Source organism: Mugil cephalus, chromosome 20, assembly GCF_022458985.1.
Source record: "Mugil cephalus isolate CIBA_MC_2020 chromosome 20, CIBA_Mcephalus_1.1, whole genome shotgun sequence".
Taxonomy (NCBI): Eukaryota; Metazoa; Chordata; class Actinopteri; order Mugiliformes; family Mugilidae; genus Mugil; species Mugil cephalus.
Window position 1 is genome coordinate 14550152 of NC_061789.1, and position 21730 is coordinate 14571881.

Below are 21730 nucleotides of genomic sequence, written 5' to 3' on the forward strand. Positions count from 1 at the left end.
GTGATAATGTATCGTCACTGAAGAATTGTGATACGTATCGTATTGTGACTCAAGTATCCTGATACGTATCGTGTATCGTGTATCAGTATTTATCTCAAAATTCACAAAAAATGCTGTACAGTTAGTCATTTCCCAGAAAATTATTTAAAAATGTCCTGTTCTCTTCCTGCTCTGTCCAATCAGATCATTCTTTAGTTTTTAGGAAGGGGCAGCCTCCCTAGTTCTGTTTTTATAAGGAAAAAGGAAGTAATATAAGGAAACAACTGATGATAGATGTCTAATTGGATGAAAATGATGATGTTTTGTATTCCAAAGTTCATGATCTTCATGGCATCATGTTCTTCAAAAGCAATTAATTAAAGTCAATCTCCTCAACATATATGACGTGTAGCTTCCGAGGCATAGATGTATGCCTTAAATGGAACTGATCCCATTCATTAGTCAAGTAGCTAAGAACACCATTAGCATTGTGCACCATGATGTAATATCCAGAGCTAGATTAGTAGGTGACTGAGAAATGCCTGCATGTTTCAACCACACTATCCCACAACGGTAGTTTGCTCTTTCCCCAAAGCAAACAGCAATTACAGGCACTGTCAGTCACTGTCAGATGCGGCATCACTGATCAATCCAGCTCATTGGGCTCAGGACATTAGACATGAACATATATGTGAGGGAGTTAAACCCTCCCCCGGCTCCCCGACCTGCTGTTAATTCAGCCCCGTCCTCCGGGATTAACGACGAATCTATTGTGTATTGGAGGCTGTTCTTTCGCATGCTAATTCTCAGCTGATTTGAACTGACAATTTTCCAACTATCCTCCTTCACACGCACAAATCCAACACGTTCATCGCTATCAAAACAGACAGTGTTCCTTGTTTTTGCCTGCTTGGTGTATTGTTCTGTATTAGATGATGTCTTCTGTCTACACAAAGGGGATTCATCTTGATTTAAACAAGAAATATAACTGTTGAAAACATCAAATGGAATGAAAGGTCAGGAGTAACACACTGTGGACTGCAACAGCTATACTACAAAGACATTGGGAAACTTACAGAAATCCATGCGGAAGAGGCAACAGTGCTATTTCCAGATAGTAAACTCGGTGCGCCCATGTCCTACTAAATATACGCTTGTCTTTTTTAGTCTTCAGAACCTGCTTACAAATGGTTCCATCGGGCATTTTCTGTTATATCATATGTTCTAAAAAAGGTTGCGGTTTGGTAACACTCCTTTTCCTCAAAACGCTGGGGTCAGCCAGCGATGATGCCGCCCCCAGGTGCTCCAGACAAAGCCCTGCATGTTGGGGTCGGCAGGGAAGTAATAACTGAAATAGTAGTAGTGGAGACAAGTGGGTAGACCAGAGGGATAAATGACAACACAAAAATAACTGCAGGAACACAGTGAGCCTCGCAGATGGATGGATATAAGAGTATCTGAGGGTAGAGTTTTTCCTGTAAGTGCACAGTTATCACAGTGTCAAACCACCGAGGAAAAGAGGCATAATAGCCCCATTCTTAACTTTATTTCATTGGAGCTCCTGTGCATGTGCATTACTCTCATCCGCCCCTGTCGCCTTCACAGAGCACAACAGATAGAGATCTATAACTACGATTGCCACTCTGGAGGGAACCGGGAGGGGGGGGAAAGGGCTTTGTTAGGCTACCGGTCCCTGCCTGCATGGCTGAACCGCAGCGCTCCGGCATGGGTAAAGAAACAGCTTTACACACTGACCTCAGAGCTGTTGTTTAATCACCAGGGCATTTTAATGGCTTGTCAGAGTAATGAAATATGGTTGGAGGCTACCTGGTGCAAACATTACGATAAATCCCTCTCACACAAGCCTACGCAGGGCTTAATGGTTATAAATCATCACTTTGGGGAGAGAAAAATGACAGCTATTAAAATAATGAATGGGATGATTAATTTTTCACATTAAAGATTAAAAGCTATGAGAGGTATCATCAGATATTTGAGCCGCCGTAAACGTTTGAAAGTGAGAGCTTATTTGCCGCACTTTATGACGCCCTCCGTTTCCTCACTGTCATCCAAGTTTCTGCCCCCCTCGCCCCCCCCCACCCCCACCCCTTTTTTTTTCTTTCTCTCCTCCTTTCCCCTCTTTCCTCTGCGTGCTGGCTGGGTGCGCCACCGACACGAGCATTCCTTACACCTAATTTGTGCTCTTGTAAAAGTGCTCTGAGGAAAAGCCTTGAAGAACACTTATTGCTTGAGGCAGTACAGGACCCTCTCAGCCTCTCTGCAGGGGCTCCTCAAGGCTCTCACCGACATTATTTCATACCTCTAAAGCTGTCATACCTATAGCCTTTCACAAAAAGAATAAGAGGAGCTGGCCAGAGGTAGTTTCTTTGTTTTTTGGGGGGGATTTTTTATTTTATTTATTTATTTTTCTTTGTTGTCAGTTTCCTAAGCTACATCTGTTTCGGCGCTTGCGAGATTAGTCTGCCTCAAAATGCACGTCGAGCCGAGTCTGTGTACAATCGCACGTGCTCACTGAGCCGGCGTAAATCCCCACGTATAGACGAACTACGACGGGCTTTTTCCTCTCCCGTCAGATATCTCCCCGGGAAAGGTGCGCGCGTACAAAAAGACTCCTGATTCCGCGTTCACGTCCAGTGCGTCCGACGCGTTGTTCAAACACGCGGATTGCGCTGCGGAAGATTAGAGGGGAGAAGCCTAATTAGAACATTAATACCCATACGTGTAAGGGGACATGAGTAATTGTTTTTTTATGATAAATGGGGAATGTAAACACAAAAAAACAGCAAAAATAAAAACAGGAACATGAGGGGTTCGATTAGATGCCCCGAGCTCGGTCTCAGCAGAGATGTAGGGGCCTCTCCCGCTGTTGCCCAATTATTTCTGTGTTCCCAGGCAATGATAGTATAGCTTGTCCATCTGCAGCCTTCAAAGGGATATTCAAATCCTCTCACTGAAGCAACGGCTCCATTTGTTGGCGGAGAATAAATTGTTGGCTTTTATTTATTTATTTTTATTCCCTGCTCAGAGCGAAGCCAGGTATTTGTGCAGCTGAAGTTATTTACAAAGTGGTGGGAAATTTAAACGACTCCTCTGGCGTTTCCGTGTGCCCATTCTTCTTTTTGTTTTTTTTGTTTTTTTGTCTTTGATTTCTGCTTTTGTGTGTTGTTTTTTTCTTATCTTTTTTTTTTTTTGTTTTTGCCCTGTTTCACACGTTGTCACCGGAGACGTGCGTGACGGCCACCCACACCTCCTTCATGGTCGTCCAACTTTTTTCTTTTTTTTTTTCCTCTCCCCGGCGTCTGCTAATGATCCAGGGACACCAAATAAAGGGCCGCCGAAACAAAATGGCCACCTTAGCTGCCCACTTATATCTCAACCCTCCCCTCTCGAATCAATTCTGACATTTCATTCTGCCCTTATAGAAGGTAATGGTGCATTCAGAGGTTGTTACCGTTAATGTTGAAATGGTATTGCTTGGTTTCATTGGATAGAGCTACTGTAACCTCTGCTGTAGGATGGCTTCGGCTCCTCACTCTCACTTCTCTGCACCTTCTATCCAGTTGTTTTTATTTATTTATTTATTTTTTTCCCCCTCTCTCAGACTCAAATATCTCTTTCGGCACAAGTGGGAGCAGCGTTTTTCATTTTCTGTTAACAAGTAACCAACCAGTGTTTGTACTTTCCTCCCACTCTTGTGTTCACACAACATGAAGTGAAAACACCCTTTTAAGTCGGCTAGTCAATATGCTGTTTCTAATATATTATTTACTGCCTATGGGCTGTATATCAGAATGTGCTAAACAACTGTTTCGGGTTTTGCAGCCGTAATCATGTAGAGAGGAATCACAGAGCCAGATGTCTGGCCCTCGTTTTACAGCGTTTATGTTTTCCTCCGAGTTTATGTAAAATTCATCCTTCCCTGTTTTATTTATTCCCCCGTTTTCACCGACTCAACAATTAGTCAATTCCCAATCAACGAGAGAAAAGAAATTGCTTTTAATTACTTTTGATAAATGACAAATTGTGTTGGCATGGCTCCCCGCAAACGCTTAATCAGGTGCTGGGCGGGGTAGGGAGGCGGGAACCGGGAGAAGGGATTTCTGCTGGGATGAAATCAATGCGCTTTCTCTGCGGTTCACCGGCTGGGCTTCTGGGCTACAGCCAACCCGAGGCCTGCGAAGATACAAGTCAGCAGAAAAGCTCCCGGTGTGCGAGAGCAGACTCACGCTGAGGCACAAACATGCTGTAACGCTCCAATATGTGTGTGCGCGCAATATGGACGGCCCGTGTGTCCGACATATATGTTCATTTAACGAGGTGGAATTCAAACGCATGCTGAAGTTGATGTAGTGTGCACATGGACATAAACATTAGTTACTACTTAAACAGGCCTTGGTGTATATTGAAAATTAAATAGAACCTGATGCACCAAACACAACTGCAAGGTTACCAGATTCAGAGAGGTTTTCTTTCATATATCGAACAGTCTTGTTGTCAAGATCGGTCGTGTACCTGAGGAAAACGTGCAATCAACAATCACCACCTCGCCCCTTCCTCCTAGAAACCGTTACTCTATGAAGATTGTTAGTCTTCTGTTTTCATGAGGAGGATTCACCGCTCCTCCTTCAGTTCAGCTGAAGAAGCCTCTTGGATGAGCGGTAAAATGTCTTCAAGAAAACTCAAACACGTCCAAGTTTTATTTTATTTTTTTCGATTTTTTTTTTGTGCGTGCGTGTGTTAACTGTTCATTGCAAGCACATTTCTAGAAAGGCAGAACTTTAATCAAACACACACACTACCAGCAAAATGTACTAAGAGCTTAATTTGTAACATGGTATTTATACCACTGTGTCTGGTTGAAAATCTACTTTCAAATAAATGTAGTGGAGAAAAAAAAAGAAATATATATATATATAAAATGCCACACCATGTTTCCCTTAATGCTGCAAAGTAGTTTAAGCCGAAAGTGCAAATTCTCTAAGTTATCATTTTATTAAGGTAATAGCTGACTCATTCACAAACACACTGTCTTTCTGTGTGAGTCCTAACAGGAGTTCTGCTTTTCCTCTCTCGCAGGGTTGATCAGCACCTGTGGCAGCAGCAGCAGCAGCAGCAGCAGCACTAGCAGCGAGTCGAGTGACCAGCTTCAGGCCGACCGGCTTCACCTGTACATGGAGACCCCCAGCTGGGCAGGTCAGACTCGACAAACTCCTTTCAGTCCCTCGTGTCTTTATTCTTTTGTGTTCTGTGTTTTGTGCACTTTGCAGCTTCTCTGTGTGTCCGTGTCTTGCTTTACAACCGCTCCTGCTACATCCTTAGCCGGAGATCAAAAGGTTATTTGAATTATTGAGTGATATTTAGTTGAGGGCTTTAGTTGAATGTTGTGTTTCTGCGGCACCCAACAAACCTCAACAACTGTTAAAACCTTAAATGTAATCAAGCAAAATGTTGATGCATCATTTGTACATAATTAATGTATAAAACTGTGAAAACCATTTACGCATAAAGGTCTATAGGGATGATTTAACTACAGCCTTTCCTGAACAGAGACGCACATGGGTTTGAATTGTAAACATCGTCATTCTGACCATGCTGTGGTTTGTGTATCTTCTCTGATGTTCTTATCTGTTTCTAGCAAATGGAAAAAAGGGGCTGAGTGTTGCACACGGCTGTGATTTTTATCACGGCCGCTGCTACCTATTCAGCAGTATGATCCATTTCTTTTTATTCATGTGGCCATACGTCTTAAACAGCAAATACTCTTTGCTCAATTTTTACTCAGACCAAATGATCACACACCTGCGTTTCAAAAATCCTCAACACAGACGGGTCAGTGCTCTCCACAACTATTACAGAACGAGTGCTTTTACCGACCTGCTGACGACGATTCAAGGTAAATGCAGGCACAAATACAATGATGACGGTTTAAGGAAATGAAGCAACGTGTGAAGTAAAGTAGTGTGTGCAGGAACAGGAAGTGATCGTCTATCTCTTGCAGACCTCTAGTGGTTTACGTCCTCACATTGCAGCAGTTCTGTAGAAGTGTGCTGCGGGGGTTGTCAGCAGAAAGTGATACGGGTCGTGGGTGTGGTGTCAGGTCCGTCCGAGCGATTAAAGGTTAATTCTGGTAAACTTTCCCGGACATTTCTAGAAATGAGGACTCACCCTAAATGAGTTTCTGTCTAAGCAGCGTGGACTTCCTGTAACCGGACATTAGTCACTGTAAACTTCAACACAAAGTAAACACAAAAAGTTGCTGCCTGAAACTGATATAATAGCCAGCTGCATAGGGACCTGGATCTAGGGCAACATACACATTTTTAGCGTATAAGGCCGTGAATAGCTTTCCATTTATTTAATTTACAGAGGTGGCAAGTACGAGGTTTCCAGGTTAAAATGAACCAGAGCTGCCTTATAAGTTCCTTCAACTTAAAGTACAACAGCCATAATTCTCCGCTCGACGCGTCTCTCAGTTAAAGGTGAAAGCAGCTTCTTTTTGGCACTTCTGTGAATACTTCCCAGATATTTTAGACTGAGATTCACATTTCTATTCAGGCACGAGGAGCCAAGTGCTCCAGAATTTGAGGAAGAGCTCTCACTGTGATAAAGGCTGCATGTATGCGCGCCTTACTCTCCCCTATCCGGCCATATTCTGCTAATGTGCGCTGGTTAAGTAGCGGAAGACTAGAAAAAGACTCTTATCCATATGTCTGAGAGCCCAGGAGTTTGCGCGATCTCTCCCCAGATGAAGCCCTCTGCCTTCCAGCCCGTTCTCCGCGGAGCCATATAGCAGGTGGCAGCGAGGATCAATGGGTACCACCATTACCTCCTCTCCACTTCACATCTCCAGCCTCATCTCCAGGGGGGGCCCGTGGGGCCTGCAGCGCGTCTCGCTGCAGCACACCGGGAGAAATAGGGACGTTTTCCATTAGTCTAATTGCTCGGTTATAGTTCTATATTATTGCCGTGATCACCACTGTGGCTTGGTAATGACGGACCTCCCATGACCCCACGTATAGCTAGTGGGTGTTATGTCTCCCCCGTCACCGGCCATTGAAACTTCACTGTCAGCGGGTGTAGGCGGAGAGAACAAACTTAACGCTGAGAAGAAAACAGCGGGAGAAACAACGGAAAGAGAGAGGAGAATGAAAAAAAAAGACAGAGCTCTTCAAATGTTTTGATGTAAGAGTTTAATCAAATAGCCTCAGCTATTTACATTCTCAACAGGTGCGGCGTTCGGCTGATTTATGGAATAAACACTGGAGTTCTAGTGCTTGTTCATTTGCCTCCTCTAAAAAACTGGCAATATGGGGCTAATTTGCAATAATTTGCTGCTGCTGTGGCCACTGGTTAAGAATGTTTATATAATCATGATATAATAAGAAAAATGAAAATGAGTTTTTCATGCAGTTCAGGCCCTGTCAAACACAGCTCACAGAGCCACTAAATGATAATTACATTCCTCAAGCACAGTATTAGATTTCACCCTCTTGCATGGACTCGGTTCAAGGCAAATGGGGGAGTATTATTTTCATTTTAAGATGATATGACCCAGAATTATTCCCAGATCCGAGCTCCCTCAGTACAGTAGAAGGTTCCCCCCCATCAGCGATTACAGGAGAAGTCTTCCATCAGTGCGCAGATGAGGTGAGGATTATAATGAATTCATTTACCCTCGAAGACTCTGCCTTTCTTCCTTCTGTTTATAATATCCTATTTGCATATCGCGGCCTCACATGATCGCGAAATTTGAAAAAGCTCTCGTTTAAGCTGAATATTTCACAGCTGACCTGTAGCTCTCCTCACAGGTCGGCGCATAAAAGACGCTTCCTGTTTGGGATTTCCTCTCGTGCGGCGGCGTTGTTACTGCTCTTCTTGCCTCTTGTTCCTGAGAAGGAGAAAATCCTTGGCCGCGATTGCTGCGTAATTCTATTTTTTTCTTCTTTTTTTTTAATATTATTATTATTTTACAGGTGTGAGTATTGATCTTTTGCCTTTGCTGCAGGGGAGTGTGTTCACTTAAAAGGCCCACTGATGTAGCAGAGCTTATTAAACAAATAGGCCAGAGAACAAGGCCACAATCGCTTTGAATCATGAAGGAGGTTGCCCGTCTTAAAGCACCACTGTATCAAATATGAAACGCTCTGCTAACAAGGTGTGTAATCTATTTTAATCAGATCATATTTTATGAAACAAGGAGAAGGTTGAACTTAAGTAAGAGAGAAAGATAGAGATTCTGGGGGGTGGCGGCGGCGTGGGGATTGTATTTTGAAATTGGATGTGACGGCCGGAGACCATGACTTGATTTTACATGCATGGCTTTATAATGAAGCCACGGCAAATGGTCAGTTATGGTTAACTTTAGGCGGAGCCGGAGCCTTGCTGTAATGGGAGGCTAATTCAGGGCCCATAACGCCTTGACAGGCTGCGGAGCAGAGCCGGAATATGGAGAGGGATGTAAGTTAGCAGCTCTGAGGATGAAGTAAAGGTCTGCATTTGTCTGCAAATTGCCAGGTTGCCTGAGGATATAACAGGGTCAAGAGTGGCCCAGCATATTTTGTGTACACAGACAGCGGCACAGACATAAATACGATAGAGAAACACAGTCACTCAGACGGAGAGAGACGGGCTAACCCACTCAAATCAAGTGTTGCACTGGAGCGACTTCATGTTGTCATTGCAATTCAGGCCATGATCCTTTTTATATATCTTTACACTGACTGGGTTCATAGGCGAGTGTTTTCAATCGCGCTTTTTTTTTCTTTTCTTTTTTTTTTTTTTTTTTCCTCGTCTCACACCATAAATTGTTTCAGATCCTGTGACACCGGACTTGGTTATGAATACATGAATATATATACACTCCAAAGACCTTAGGTAGCACCACTAGTCAGACAAGGTAATGGATAGAGAGATATAATATACTGCTCTGGGAACCAACACTTGCTCAGATTTGAATGATTCTAAGAAAAGACCAAAACCAGATTAAATTTGTGTTGGGAAGTGAAGTCGGCAGCGTTGTGTTCCCTCTTCCTTCTGGAAATCACAATCCTCCGCTTTAAAACGAAGCAAGCCTACATGGTTGCTGTGAGGTAGTCCTGTTTTTGACACCGAATATTTGCTCACATTACTAAAAAATAAAAGGGAGTGTTTTATAATTGACAGCGTAATACAGTTTAATTGGAAAAAAACAAAAACAAACAAACAACGCAATGCAGCTATTGCAAATACTGCAGATATTAATTATTAGATGGAATTCTAATTAGATTATAATTAGGTAGCAAGGCAGTATTCAGTCTGGATCCCAGTGAGAGCACGCAGTGACACCATTTAGTTCCTTTCACTTTATGTTGAAAATTCTAAAATTGACCCTGAGTTTGTTTCCACGGGACGAGGAAAATGGGAAGAGGAGGATGAGGAGGAGGAGGAGGAGGAGGAGGAGCAGAGGGAGGAAGAGGGGGGGATGCCTGCGTCTTTAAAAGCTAGATGGAGTGAGGGAGTGGGGCGGACGGGTGGCTGGCAGGATTGTGCTGACGGCAGGGCTTTGGTTCAGAGCATGCCCATTAGAGGGAGCCATAAATCCTGGGCTCTCTGGGCCGGGCTGTGTCAGCAGTCCACTGAATGAATTGATTTTAAACGCCACTGAAAAAAAAAAAAGAGAAAGTGCAAGAGAGAGAGAGAGAGAGAAAGAGAGAGAAAGGGAGAGAGAGTGACTATTTAATTCACCCTCCGCCAGAAGCCCACACCCCCGTTCCACCCCGCTTCTCAATTCAGGACTGTCGTTGAAAAGGGGGAGGAGAGAAGTCTAGAAACACTGAAACTGTCACCAGCAACAAGCCCAGGGCTACGCGGCCCCCACACGTTTGATTTAAACAGGAGGGAAACACACAAACCAAATACATAATCTCAAATTCCATACAGCATTTGTTCTCCCAGCCCTCTAATTTTTCCTCTCAGCCCTCTCCTTTTATATCTCCACAAGAGAAATGAGACATATCGTAAAGAAAGGAGAAGAAGGGGGGGAAGAAGGAGCCGCCGCTGCATTTGAAATTCAAATGTGTTGGATTTTGAAATTGATGTATGTGTTTATTCATTTACGAGCAGCATCCATGTGTGCATGCATTTATATATTATCAGCGGCAATGAAACGCTGCACAGAAGCCTCGTAGCCCATCCTTCTCCTCCACGTGCCCCCTCGTCTTTGTTTCCTCCTCGAGCCGCGGCTGCTGTTGTGTTCAAGCGCTGCAAAAAATATGTCTGCAAACAGACACAAGGTAAATTGTGCATGAGCGCCTGTTTCACTCGGTCATCCTTTTTTTATGGGACCGCATTTTGTATGCACACTAACTTTCGCTTTGTCGTGCTTCACACCCGCGCACGCGACGCCGCTCCGCGTACCTGTTGGAGCGGCAGTGCAGCCAAAGACTGCGAGGCTAAGGGCCCCGATCTGTGTGAGACCTTCGGAGCAAGTGGGATATAAGGAGAGGAAAGGGGGAATCAATATCTTTATATTAATAAATATGCTAAATAATCTCATTAAAGTTCAACCCAGTAACAACCACTGTCACCTAAATTAAGACAAATGGGCCATTTTTGATCATTAGATCCTTGTAATGAGTTTAGACCTTAAGTTGTTGAGCATTTATTACACTGTTGAACTGCTTTAAAGGAAGAGACGCACCATATTGAATTTAGTTGTTCTGCATGGTATTTTGATTATGTTTTATAACAGGCAATGGCCAACCAGACGAAAACTAAACAGTAAAATATAAAACTGCATTCTTATTTGTTTTCCTATTTTGTCAGCAGGGACGTAACATATTGTCATTTTATAAAGCAGCGATGACGAACAAGGTGCAAAAGCGACTGAACCAGTGAATGTGAGAGCGAAACAATGAGATAAAAGAGGCTAAAAGCTCTAGAGGTGGCGCCAACTGTGAGTTTTTTTTTCGCCGTGTCCTACTTAGCATCTCGCATATCTTGATTTCAGTGATTGATTATTAATCGTCGCTGCTTCAAACATCACATTTTCTGACTTTGTAGCGATAGTCACAGTGGAGGTATCGATAAACAGCGTTCCTGAGCTGTTGCTGTGGTTGTCGGGGGTGACAGTGGGGAAGGGAGAGGGGATGGATACGGTGGGGAGGGGAGGGGAGGGGAGGGGGAGGGGGTTGCAGCGTCCTCTCTGGCTCATTACGCTGTTTAAAGAGCCGGCGCCTCCGAATCACCTGCCCAACGCCACGCTTCAAACAAGCTCAGCCACCAGGGATCATACATCAACTTCTCCATCAGTCCCCCCGGCTTCACTTTTTCACTATTCGGCTCCCCGACGCACACGAGTCTCACAGCCCACGCGGCCTGTGTGGGGAAACAGATAGCGGCGCTTGTTGAATACTGATGACGCGGCCGCTACAGAAAGAATAATAAATTAGTAACAAACCAGGCTTACGTCGTTATAAATGTGATCATGTATTTAATCGAACGCTTCCAGTGGACTCGCAGCATCCGAGGCTCGGTTTGTGGCCTCAGCATTCTTAATGCATGGCCCTTGTGCATGTAAAAAGTACACTTCCTCATGCCTAATTACCCACAGGCTAAGGCATGAACAGGACTTGCTGCATATTACTATAAAGATTGTGAGGATATTTCACTTTGAAAAATGGCAAAGCACACAGGACTAAGGGCTTGATTACAAGGAGTGGGGCACACAGCCTCTACATCTTCCTTCCCTCATTTCAATTATGGCTGACTGGAGGCACGGTGCTGCCACCGTCCTCAAATAAAACTAAAATATGATAAAGCTGAAATATCAGGCCCGGGACTGCTCCGAGCCTCGAGCCATGTAAGGAGCAGATACTCGGCACGTAATTGCAACATTTGCCAATCTTTTTTTTGACGGGAGGTTCGGTGTGGATATGAAAGAAAGGGGGGGGAGGGGGGGAGGGAAGGCATGACGAGTGTTCATGACACATGATAAAAAGCACATTTCATTTCGCCTTCCCTATGGATAACAGGAGACATGCCTGCACGGAGAAGCTATGCCTCTCCTTTATGTGAAAGTGTAGAATAGCTGTGTTATTTTTGAGTCACGAGATCATTACTCATGTGGAGATGCATTGCACTAAGTGAGAGGATCTGCTGTCATAACAGAGGACAGCAAGCATAGGAGGCGCTGAGAAGAGCATGTCATTTCTAGTCACAGAGAAAAAAAAAAAGAAAAAGGCGTCCCTGTGTTTGAAATAAGGCCCTGTGGTATCGCATCTCAACAATCCAGCAGCAGTAAGCAAATATATATTTATTTCTTTTTTTAACGGAGGACAGAGAAATGTGCTACAAAGCATATTCTTTGTTCGATTCATGTTTGCCCTTTTAAACGCTGCCCTTCACGACCCCCTGCAGATGGAGGAGGGGGAGGGGGGGAATGGGGGCGACGCGCGATGTGGCCGCTTTCTCACCATGACGCCCCAACAAGGTGGATCTCCTCTGGAGACCGCGTTCCTCATTGGCCTCGGCACCCCGGGCCGCCTGGGTCTGGCCTCCTCTACGTCAGTGTTAATAACAGTCTGGGATGCTCACCACGTCAGCGGAGCCACGCGGGGTCAACGCTCCGTAGAACTGAGCGTTCGGAGGAAATCCCAGCCAGCGTGGAGCACGATCCCCCGCTACACCGGAAGCATAAGAATGAATGTGACTATACAGAGGACTCGCAATGAATGCGATCTGTTTTAGCGCTCTTTAAATATGTCTGCCAACGACAGACGGGAAGCTGAAGCTTCAGCGACGTCAACGATTTAGCGAAATCGCATGTTTATGCGACGTGTGATCAGGGACCCGACGTGTCGACTCTCAGCGGAGTCGTGTCTTTATAAATCCTTTCTTCAGATGAATCGCGCCACTGAGGCCCTTTAACCAACTTCTCACTAGTTTCTTCTTTCTCTCTTTTGGCGATATTGATTCAAATAAAAAATAAATAAAAAGAAAGCATTGAAGTCTGCTACCTAATATTTATAATTTTAAGTTATGCAGCAGTCAAAGAAGGAAAAATGAACTTTTTTTTTTAAGTATATAGATTTTTGAAGTATATGCTCATTATTTTTTGATTGAAGTACATAACATATATTTTTGTAGATCTGGTCTTTCTCATTAAATGTTAAAAAAAAACAACAACAACAACAAAAACTTCTTTCTGGCAAGATATACTGGCCTCAGACAGCGGTGCTCTTCAGCCACAGAATCTCCGGCTGCTCGTGTTGCTTCTTCTTCATGTTGTTATTTTTTATTTTATTTTACTTTTTTTTTTTTTTTCTCCCTCTCGGAGGGTTGAAGCAGCTCCAGCACCTGCTTTTCAAAGTGAAGGAGGAAATGTTTTGCGGAGGGAAGAGCCTCTGCAGCAAAATCAAGAGCGATTCCGCCCCCTTCGCTCGTCACAGTGTGGGGGATTCAATCAAAAGTCTGCCCTGTGACCTGTTCTCCGAGAAACAAACAGCCAGCAGAGTCTCCAAAGACCAAAGCCATCAGAGGAGGGCGGCTTGTGTGTGAGCTAAATCGCGGCACCTTTCTGAAAGCTTCCATCATAGAAAAAATTGTGAGTTGTCGCAGTGGCGAGTGACTAGCATGGCGCTACATTGATACATTGATGCAGTGAATGCCTTGGACAGTGCAGTAAAAGTGCTGAGGTTGAAATTAAGCTGTTATCTCTGGCATGTATCACTAGGGAGGCGAGGAGCAGCGGTGCAAAGGCAGTAGCCTGTTTGCTTTACTGTTATTGCCTCTGCATGTCCGTCCTCATCTGACTCTCCTCTTCCTCTGACATTTTAGAGTTTGTTCACCCTGTTTAAACACCAGCTTCCTCGTTGTTTCGAAATTCATTAACGGCGCTGCATGTAGCATTTTAACATCAGTGAAATATCACCACCTTCATTTTAAGAAATCATTGTTATTACCAGAAACACCACTGAGAAAATTGGCAGCCGGATCCAAACAGAGTGCTGCACATATAATTATTATTATTTTTATTTTTTTTTTAACTACCAAAAACAATCATTTATTTAAAATTTCAGCAAATAGGCCAAAACTGTATTTTAAAATGTTCCACTTTTAGTGAAATGTGTAGCTACTTTCTACTAACATTCATTAACTGTTTGTCCCCATTTTCATTTTAATCTTCTTTTTACAAAATCCCGGTGTCATTAACTAATATTAACATCATTTTAAACACCATCAACTCGACACGACATGTATATTTAGATGAAACTCTTTGAATATGGAACATTCCTTTATGTTTTTCTGCTTCATGATTGCTCTGAAGGGACTGTATATACAAAAGCAAGTAAAACTCAAATAACAATTTATGTCACATATTTAAATTTATAAATGTCTGATTTTTTTTTTTTTTTTTTTTTTTATATATTGGAATATTTTGTAGCCATGTGTTCATTTAGGGTTTGTCAGTTTTGTCCCTCTCTACAAAGACGAGCTGTTGTTTCATGTGAGCTCAGACATTTAGCTCTGTTCGGGTTACATTGCATCCACTACTTCTATGCACCATTTTTTTTTTATTCTATAAAACAACAACGTGGAACTTAAAGACTAACTAGTGTTTATGTTTATCTCTTCTCTTTTGATTATGCTGCGTAAATGAACACATTTTACTATAATAAACCACATCAGTGGTTTCTAGTTTGCCACTGCCCGTAATTTGTAATTTTATGAGTTTGTTAATGTTATAATTTATTACAGATAATGGTATTAAACTGGTCCATCAGCATAAATAGAGGCAAAACTTTAAGTCCTTCTCGCAGAGTTTGATTAATCCGCTTTTCTGTAAAGAACACCAGGGAGTACTGTGGCTCAAACTTTTAGAACCACTACCACAAACACTTTCAGCGGCAGCCGCTGTAATGGTCTCATTTGTTTACTAGTGAGGTAAACAAATGTATCACAATTATTTTGACAATGATGCATTAACATTCAAAGTGAGCCACGTAGCACCTCTAAAAAATCGGCTTCAATGCATATTATCATAAAGTAGGCAGTGAGTAATACGCCCGACGCACAACAATTGGTTGACGTGACAACGGAAGATAATAACAAAAATCAACAGATTGTTTCTTTTTTTTTTTTTTTAGATGGGATAGAGATGCCATCCTTCAAACTCGGGACCCCGGTGTCCTCAGATTTCCTCTGAACACGAAGGGCATTATGTTTTCCAGATCCCAAAATAAGTTTACTCGTTAAAAGTTCCGGACGCTCGTACGTCATATTTGTCTCCCTCCAGCGCAGTGAGTGAGGAGAACATAGGTGGAGGTGCTGCTTCTGTCACGCCGCACTGACACCCCCATGAGTAATCTGGTGCATGATAAACAGAGGGTCGAGGTGTCACAGGAACACCTCAGCGACTGGCACAAGGGTAATTACTCTTCCTGCGTGGGTGCAACTCAAAATTTTTGAACCTTTTCTTTCTCCAATCATACTTGATGGATTGAGTGGAGGAAGGCGATCATCTGGTTCTTAGCAGGCTCACTGAGCGTGGTAGGCCTCTGTTGATTAATGATATCTGCTGCAAGTCACCAAAAGCGGAAATTAAGTATTTCTGTTTAAATGTAACATTTGTCTCCTTTGCTGGTGTTGAGAAAGGCATTTGTCAAAATCCCTCGGTGCCGGTGATAGGTGGATTTCCTCTGGGAGCATGCTGGGAATTACTCCCTACTTTTACATTAATGGCATTCAGTGTTCCTATTTTATACCTTGAATCCACTTCTCAGCCTTTCACCTTTGCAACGGTTTTTGAATATGTAATCGTTCGCTTTTAAAAGCCTCCGCCGCGTGACAGTTTAGGATTAAGCGCGTCGGAGGGTTTTTGCCAGAAAGACGAGGAGTGACCTTGGTTTTTTTTTTTTTATGAAAGGAAGCGAGTCCTGATGGCATCTCTGTCTGTGGCGGGGCGCATGGGAGGGGTTCTTGGTGGTTTCACTGGTTGAGTTGGGTTACCGTTTGTGCTGATGGCTAGGTCCTGCCACGCTGGAACAGAACAGACTCCGGCTCCTGAGGAGACTAATGGTTACAGGGCCTGGCCATCGTCCAGTGCTGCCCCAGCCACTGCCTCTCCCGTCGCTGGGATATCATTACCTCCAATGTGTTACATCAGACTCGCTTGGTCAGGCTCTGAAACAGTCAATACTCCACAATTTAGAAAATCAGCCAAGTTTGCAGAAACAAAGAGGCAATATCGGAAATAAAGACGGATATATAATCTGACGCCAGGCATTTTTTTTTTTTTTTTTCATGCTGGGTGAATTATTTGTTGTCCGGAAAGTGGGGACGAGGAAGGGGTTGAGGGGGGAGGAGGGAGGGAGCCAGGGATCTGTCAGAGGTTAGTGGAGGTGGTCAAACGGCCTGAATAAACGTGCAAATCACATTGCCCAACCACTGACCCTCCCCGTCTCATACAAGCAGCCTCTACTTTTTCCATCAATGGAAATCTAATTGCTTGAAAAGCGATCAATGGAAACTAAATTGGTTTTGTGTGGAAGCGCGCGTGGAATAAGCTCTGAGCTGTTTTAATGTGCGTCGGTTTTGCATCTTAAATCACGGTAATATTTGGAGCGGGCCGCCGCTCTCTGGAGGGGGTAAACTTTGGTAGTGCCGGGACACCGGGGAGGAGGCACTCAATCAAGCTCCTAATAAAAATCACAGGCTTAATTGTTTCTCCAAACTCATAAATCGTCCGGCTTAATGGGTTAATATTAAGACTTATACGAGGATGGCGAGGTGCTTGTTTCAGAGTGGCTCCCGGCCTCCTCATTGTGGAGCTGCGACCACTGATAACCCTCTAGTGATCTGATATGACTAATCCCCTCTAATCCTTAATACACTCCTTAACATGCTCCTAACTGACAGCAGTCGATATGGGTGCACTTCTCTGTCTTATCGCTGATCTCTTTGTCTTTGTGCGCTCTCTGAAGTGAAATTTGCTCTTCCACGCATCCCTTTGACTGCACATCTGCATCGGTGTCACACGCCTTAGCTCTGAGTGCATTTCGATAAGGCAAGAAAGCTGATCGGAGTTTTGAAATTGCGCCGACTCGCAGGGTAACTGAAGGGCTCGGGGAATGGTGCCGCAGTACCCGAAACTGCTGTTTTTTTTTTGTTTTTTTTTTCTTTTCTTCCCCTTTCTTTCCTTCCTCTATTGTGTTTCCCAGCGGACATCTAGATGGACTGCACAGGAGGCTGGGATGTGGCTGCTACCCGCCGATCGTGTAGCCTTACCCAGGAAAGAACGGTCCCAGCAGAGTAATTTATTGACAGCATTGAGATGTGTTTCTGGCCAGGTGCTTCTCTCAGCCATCCCTCAGGTGCTTATCTATCAGTTATCAGTGCAGACAGAGCACAGACCCAGGTTGTATTTCTGTCTGCTATTGTAATTACATTGTAATTGATCCGAGGGTGTGCTGGGCAGTGCCCGTGCAGTAACTTTCCAAGGGTTTTCCTTTCTTTTGTTATCTGGAAAAGCGCTGTAGTATCGTTGCGAGCAAGCCATGTGCGGGCTAAAGTCCTTGCTTTAAAGTAAGGGGTAAAAGATGAAGAAGTGATTACGTAGCGATATACAAGATGAACTTAAAAAAAAAAAAAAAAGGAATGCAGAACAAATTAGTTTCTATATGCAGATTTGTAAATATTCCATTAAACCTCAGACTGACAGAAATGCTTACATGTCGATATCTGCTGTATTGGAATTAATGTTGATCCTGTAAATCCGGGAGCTTGTCTTTTCATTTTCTGTGCCGTCACCCTCACAACAGCAAACAGCCTGCTTTGTGTATCATTCCAATCACGCATATTAACCAGCCCTCGCCTCCCATCAATCTTCCCGCCACCATTTTGTAACTGATGCCGGAATGATGTTATAAATGATGTTTGAAAATATCCCCACGCCGCCCTGCATCAGCAGTCTGAAGGCCTTTCAGATGTTCTCCACACACATCTGCGAGCCGCGCTCACCTTCGGGAAATTAGCAATCAACCTTTTACCAGCCAACACCTGTATAAGGAACACAACATTTCCCCCATCCAGTCGCTGGTAATGTCAGGTCACACACCCCGCGCGCCTGTTGTGTTCAAGATGTTTCTGCGCGTTGATGGTAATTCCGCGCTGCTAATCACTGCCGTGGCATGTAATTTGCATGTTGACTCCTTCTGTGTAATAACAAGAGCCCGGACGCGACGCCGAAAACCATGTGAAAAAGCGGCGTTCGCCGGCGCGGCTGCAGCTCTTGAAGCTCTTGTGCAGTCTAATGTAAGTATGCACGCTCTCCCCCATGATCCCTCATTTATCATTTTGACACTGGCTACTTTTTTGAAGTGGAGAAAAATGTTGCAGTCAGCTCTTCCTTTGGTCTCGGAAAATATGTGCGAATGGGGCGCGCGTGCGCGTTTTCCCACTGCTTGTGGAAGATAGAGGAGAGGAATCCGTGTGTGTGTGTGTGTGTGCATTACGTCGTGTTTGCGTACGTGCATCAGTATGATTAAGGAGCGCGGAAACATGGCACTGGCTATTTACTGCTGATAAACCAGAGCGTGCATTTGTTGTTGCGGTGCGTCGCTATTTCCTGGCCTCTTGTTATTCTCGTTCTGATGCTCCATCTATCCTTGCTTTATGTAAGACAAATTGTCTCCTATTTTAAGAAGCTTGTTGACCTGATACAGGGAAAAAAAAAAAAAAAAAACGTATTTTTTTTTTATCGTTGAGCCCTATTTTAGCTCACTTAAGTTAACTTTATGTAACTGCTCGGTGTCATTTAAGCGCCTCTCAGTTCAGGTCTGACCCACGCGCTGTTTAGCAGAACTCCTGACATTTACCTGAGCGCCGACTAATATCCTTGTTAAATTGCATCAATAGATATCTGAATAGGTATCTATATTGATTGTCATGGAATCGATTGCTGACATTATGATCCTTCTTACAGTGTGCTGGTGGAGAGCCTCTGATAAACAGTCTGATCCATCTAGCTGCGCGGGGGGATAATGTTACTTGGCTTTTTCTGTTGTGTGTGCGTGCGTGCGTGTGTGTGTTGGAGTGTGTCGTGGCAGGTTACAAATGAGTTTGTTTGTGTTCTGGCCGCAGAAACCTTTTATGCCCCGGGCTGTGTGTGTTGTGTGGGTGGGTCTTGGAGAATGTGATAGAGACTAAGGATCTGTGTGTGCAAGTGTGTGTGTGTGTGTGTGTGTTTGCCCAAATAGCTTTATATGTGTGGGATGGTTATGAGTTTGAGATGCCTTTTTAGTATTTTGCCTGTTGTTACCACCTTAAGCCATATAGTTTCCTGTCCACTTGGTTTCGATCTCCGTGCTCGCTCTGAGGTCAAGCAGGTGACCTATTGGTAAAAGTGCCTTGCGTGCCAATAAATGCCTAGCAGTATTAATCACATAGGAGCCCTCACTCTGTGAAGAGGTCAATGCTTTAAAGGGCACCCAGAGAGCCGCCTAAGACTGAAATACAGCCAGGGCATCTTTCCGGTTGAATGTACCAAAAGTTTTATTAGTTCCCCCAATGAGGTCAGTCTGCCCTGCATAAATGAAATCTGTCGATATCCCATTATAGGCTTTTGGAACTTGATTGTGAGGCATCTGTCAGATGCATATTTCATTCTAAATTTAGTTAGCTGGCTGTAAGTAATGCATACATTACCACCAGCTTATTTCCCAGTGTACACGGTTGCAGAACATCTGTTTTTCTATTAAGTGAGAGATGAAATATTAATCTGAAAGCAAATCTGGTGCGAGTCAATCACTGACAGGCCGCAGTGACAGCTGCTGCGAAAGTAACACCAGCATGTCAGGTGTCTGCCTCGATACATCTGATCACGACATCAACAACACGCACTGTAGCTCGGAGCCAAAACACGAACGGGTTCACCAGATCAAATGGACTGTTTTATTAACTGGGTCGATCTAAGCTGGTAATTGCGGAGCGGTTACAGTTAGAGGAGCGCGCCGTTTGTTGATGTGGTCAAAGGGAACTTGTGTGCACCATCAAATTCGCCTCAGAGCCGCAGTTCAAATGTCAGAAGAGCTAACGGGGATGCAACACGTCTCGCTGGATTGTCAGGCGTTTGTTGCAGCGTGAACGGGGAGCAAAATCAACACAGATTATATGGTCGGGCAATTGAAATGAGAAGAACACTGATGGCTTTCATTTTCAGCAGAATGAGTCATCTGCACGTGCTGAGAGTCGTTCCTGTCGCACCTGCCTTAACATATGTGTACAATCAATATAATGTGTGCTACTTCATTTTCTTTCTTCTTTTCTCCTTCTGCCTATTGTGCATGGCGGAGGGTTAGAAATCAGACATGCGCAGGACTACCGGTGACAAAATTGCATGACACGATAGAAAAAAGCATAAACCCAAAGTCTATTTTTGCTTGGTGCAAAAACAACCCACTGATCGACGGGTAGCACATATGATAGATTTTGCATTAATCACTAAATGCATCATCCACATATTGAATGTATCAATCCACTCAATGAATTCATTGAACGAACAGAGATCCATACAATGCAATTATTGCCCTCTAAATAGCCTCTGTGAATACTTGAAAAGCTAACTGTATGTCAATAGTGCTCAAAGGCGATTCTATTGACACGCGGCATTTGAAGAATTTAGTATTTGGCTTGGTTGCCAAGTGACGGGCACAAGACCTTGGCTCGAGGCGTCTATTGAATTGAATGTTTCTCATCATGTAGAGTTTAACGGTACGCTGAGATTCAAGTGTCTTGTTTTGGTCCTTTATTAAGATGATGTAAAAAAACTGTGATCTCAAACATTAACAGCATGTGCTATTAACATTTTAACATTAATAAATCATTGCATACACCAATCATGCATAACATTATGACCACCTCCCTAATATTGTGTAGTTCCAGTTCATCCCACAGATACGTTTTTCGTTTTTTTTATGTTTTTTGACTTGTTCCTAAATGGTTTTGTTTGTGTGTCTGTGTCAGACTGAATCCTTTTGAGGATGGCTGCTGTCATCAAGGACTGTCGTTGCTATGGGGTGGGGAGTGCCTGGTTTGATCTAGGTGGGTGGCACATGTCTAAGTAACAACACAAATGCAAGGTCTAAAGGTTTCCAAGGAGAACATTGAATTGTCACAAGATTATGTTATTCTCCTACTTCTACTTCTCCTGCCAGTGGAAACTAGTTGTGTTAGATTAATCAAAATATGTGGACAGTGGCTGAAGCTTTTACATTGCTGGACGTATACCATAAGGAAGATGCTTGCATTCAACATTCAGTTCTAATTCTTGTAGCTTGGCTGGTATCAGTGTTGGGTTTATAATCACAGCTATTCATTAAAACATAATGTTTGCACAAGATACAAAAGTTCCGGTCATAGAAAAAAAACTAGCACATCCTCATCCTGATAAAACATGTTAATTGCTAATGAAATGAAATGTACGACGGCAACCATGAAAAATTTGCAGACAGGTGATGTTAAAAGTTTCCGCTCTCAGAGTGAGTGGCAGGAGTTTATGTTCTGAGTTCAACCATCACTTTTTCACATAGTTAAAAACTGAACTTCCTCTTTATTATTGTTTTAGTTTTCTGTAGCAGTTTGGTTCTGTTTAGGCACCTAAACGACTTGGTTAGGTTTAGTAACAGACAAGTACAAGGGAGAATATATATATAACCGGGGTTAAATTGGACTGTTTCAAAGTTTTAAACAGATA

The 21730-nt window shown here is 43.5% G+C and overlaps 1 protein-coding gene across 5 annotated transcripts in view; it reads left to right on the forward strand.

Moving 5' to 3' along the window:
* LOC124997505 (RNA binding protein fox-1 homolog 3-like) overlaps positions 1-21730 on the forward strand; it is a 344102-nt gene that overhangs the window by 168865 nt on the left and 153507 nt on the right. For all 5 annotated transcript variants that reach the window (XM_047571256.1, XM_047571253.1, XM_047571257.1 and 2 more), the window contains exon 5: positions 5077-5193. In XM_047571256.1, coding sequence (XP_047427212.1) covers positions 5172-5193 — 22 coding nt within the window. In that variant the 5' untranslated portion in view covers positions 5077-5171. The remainder of the gene's footprint in view (positions 1-5076; positions 5194-21730) is intronic.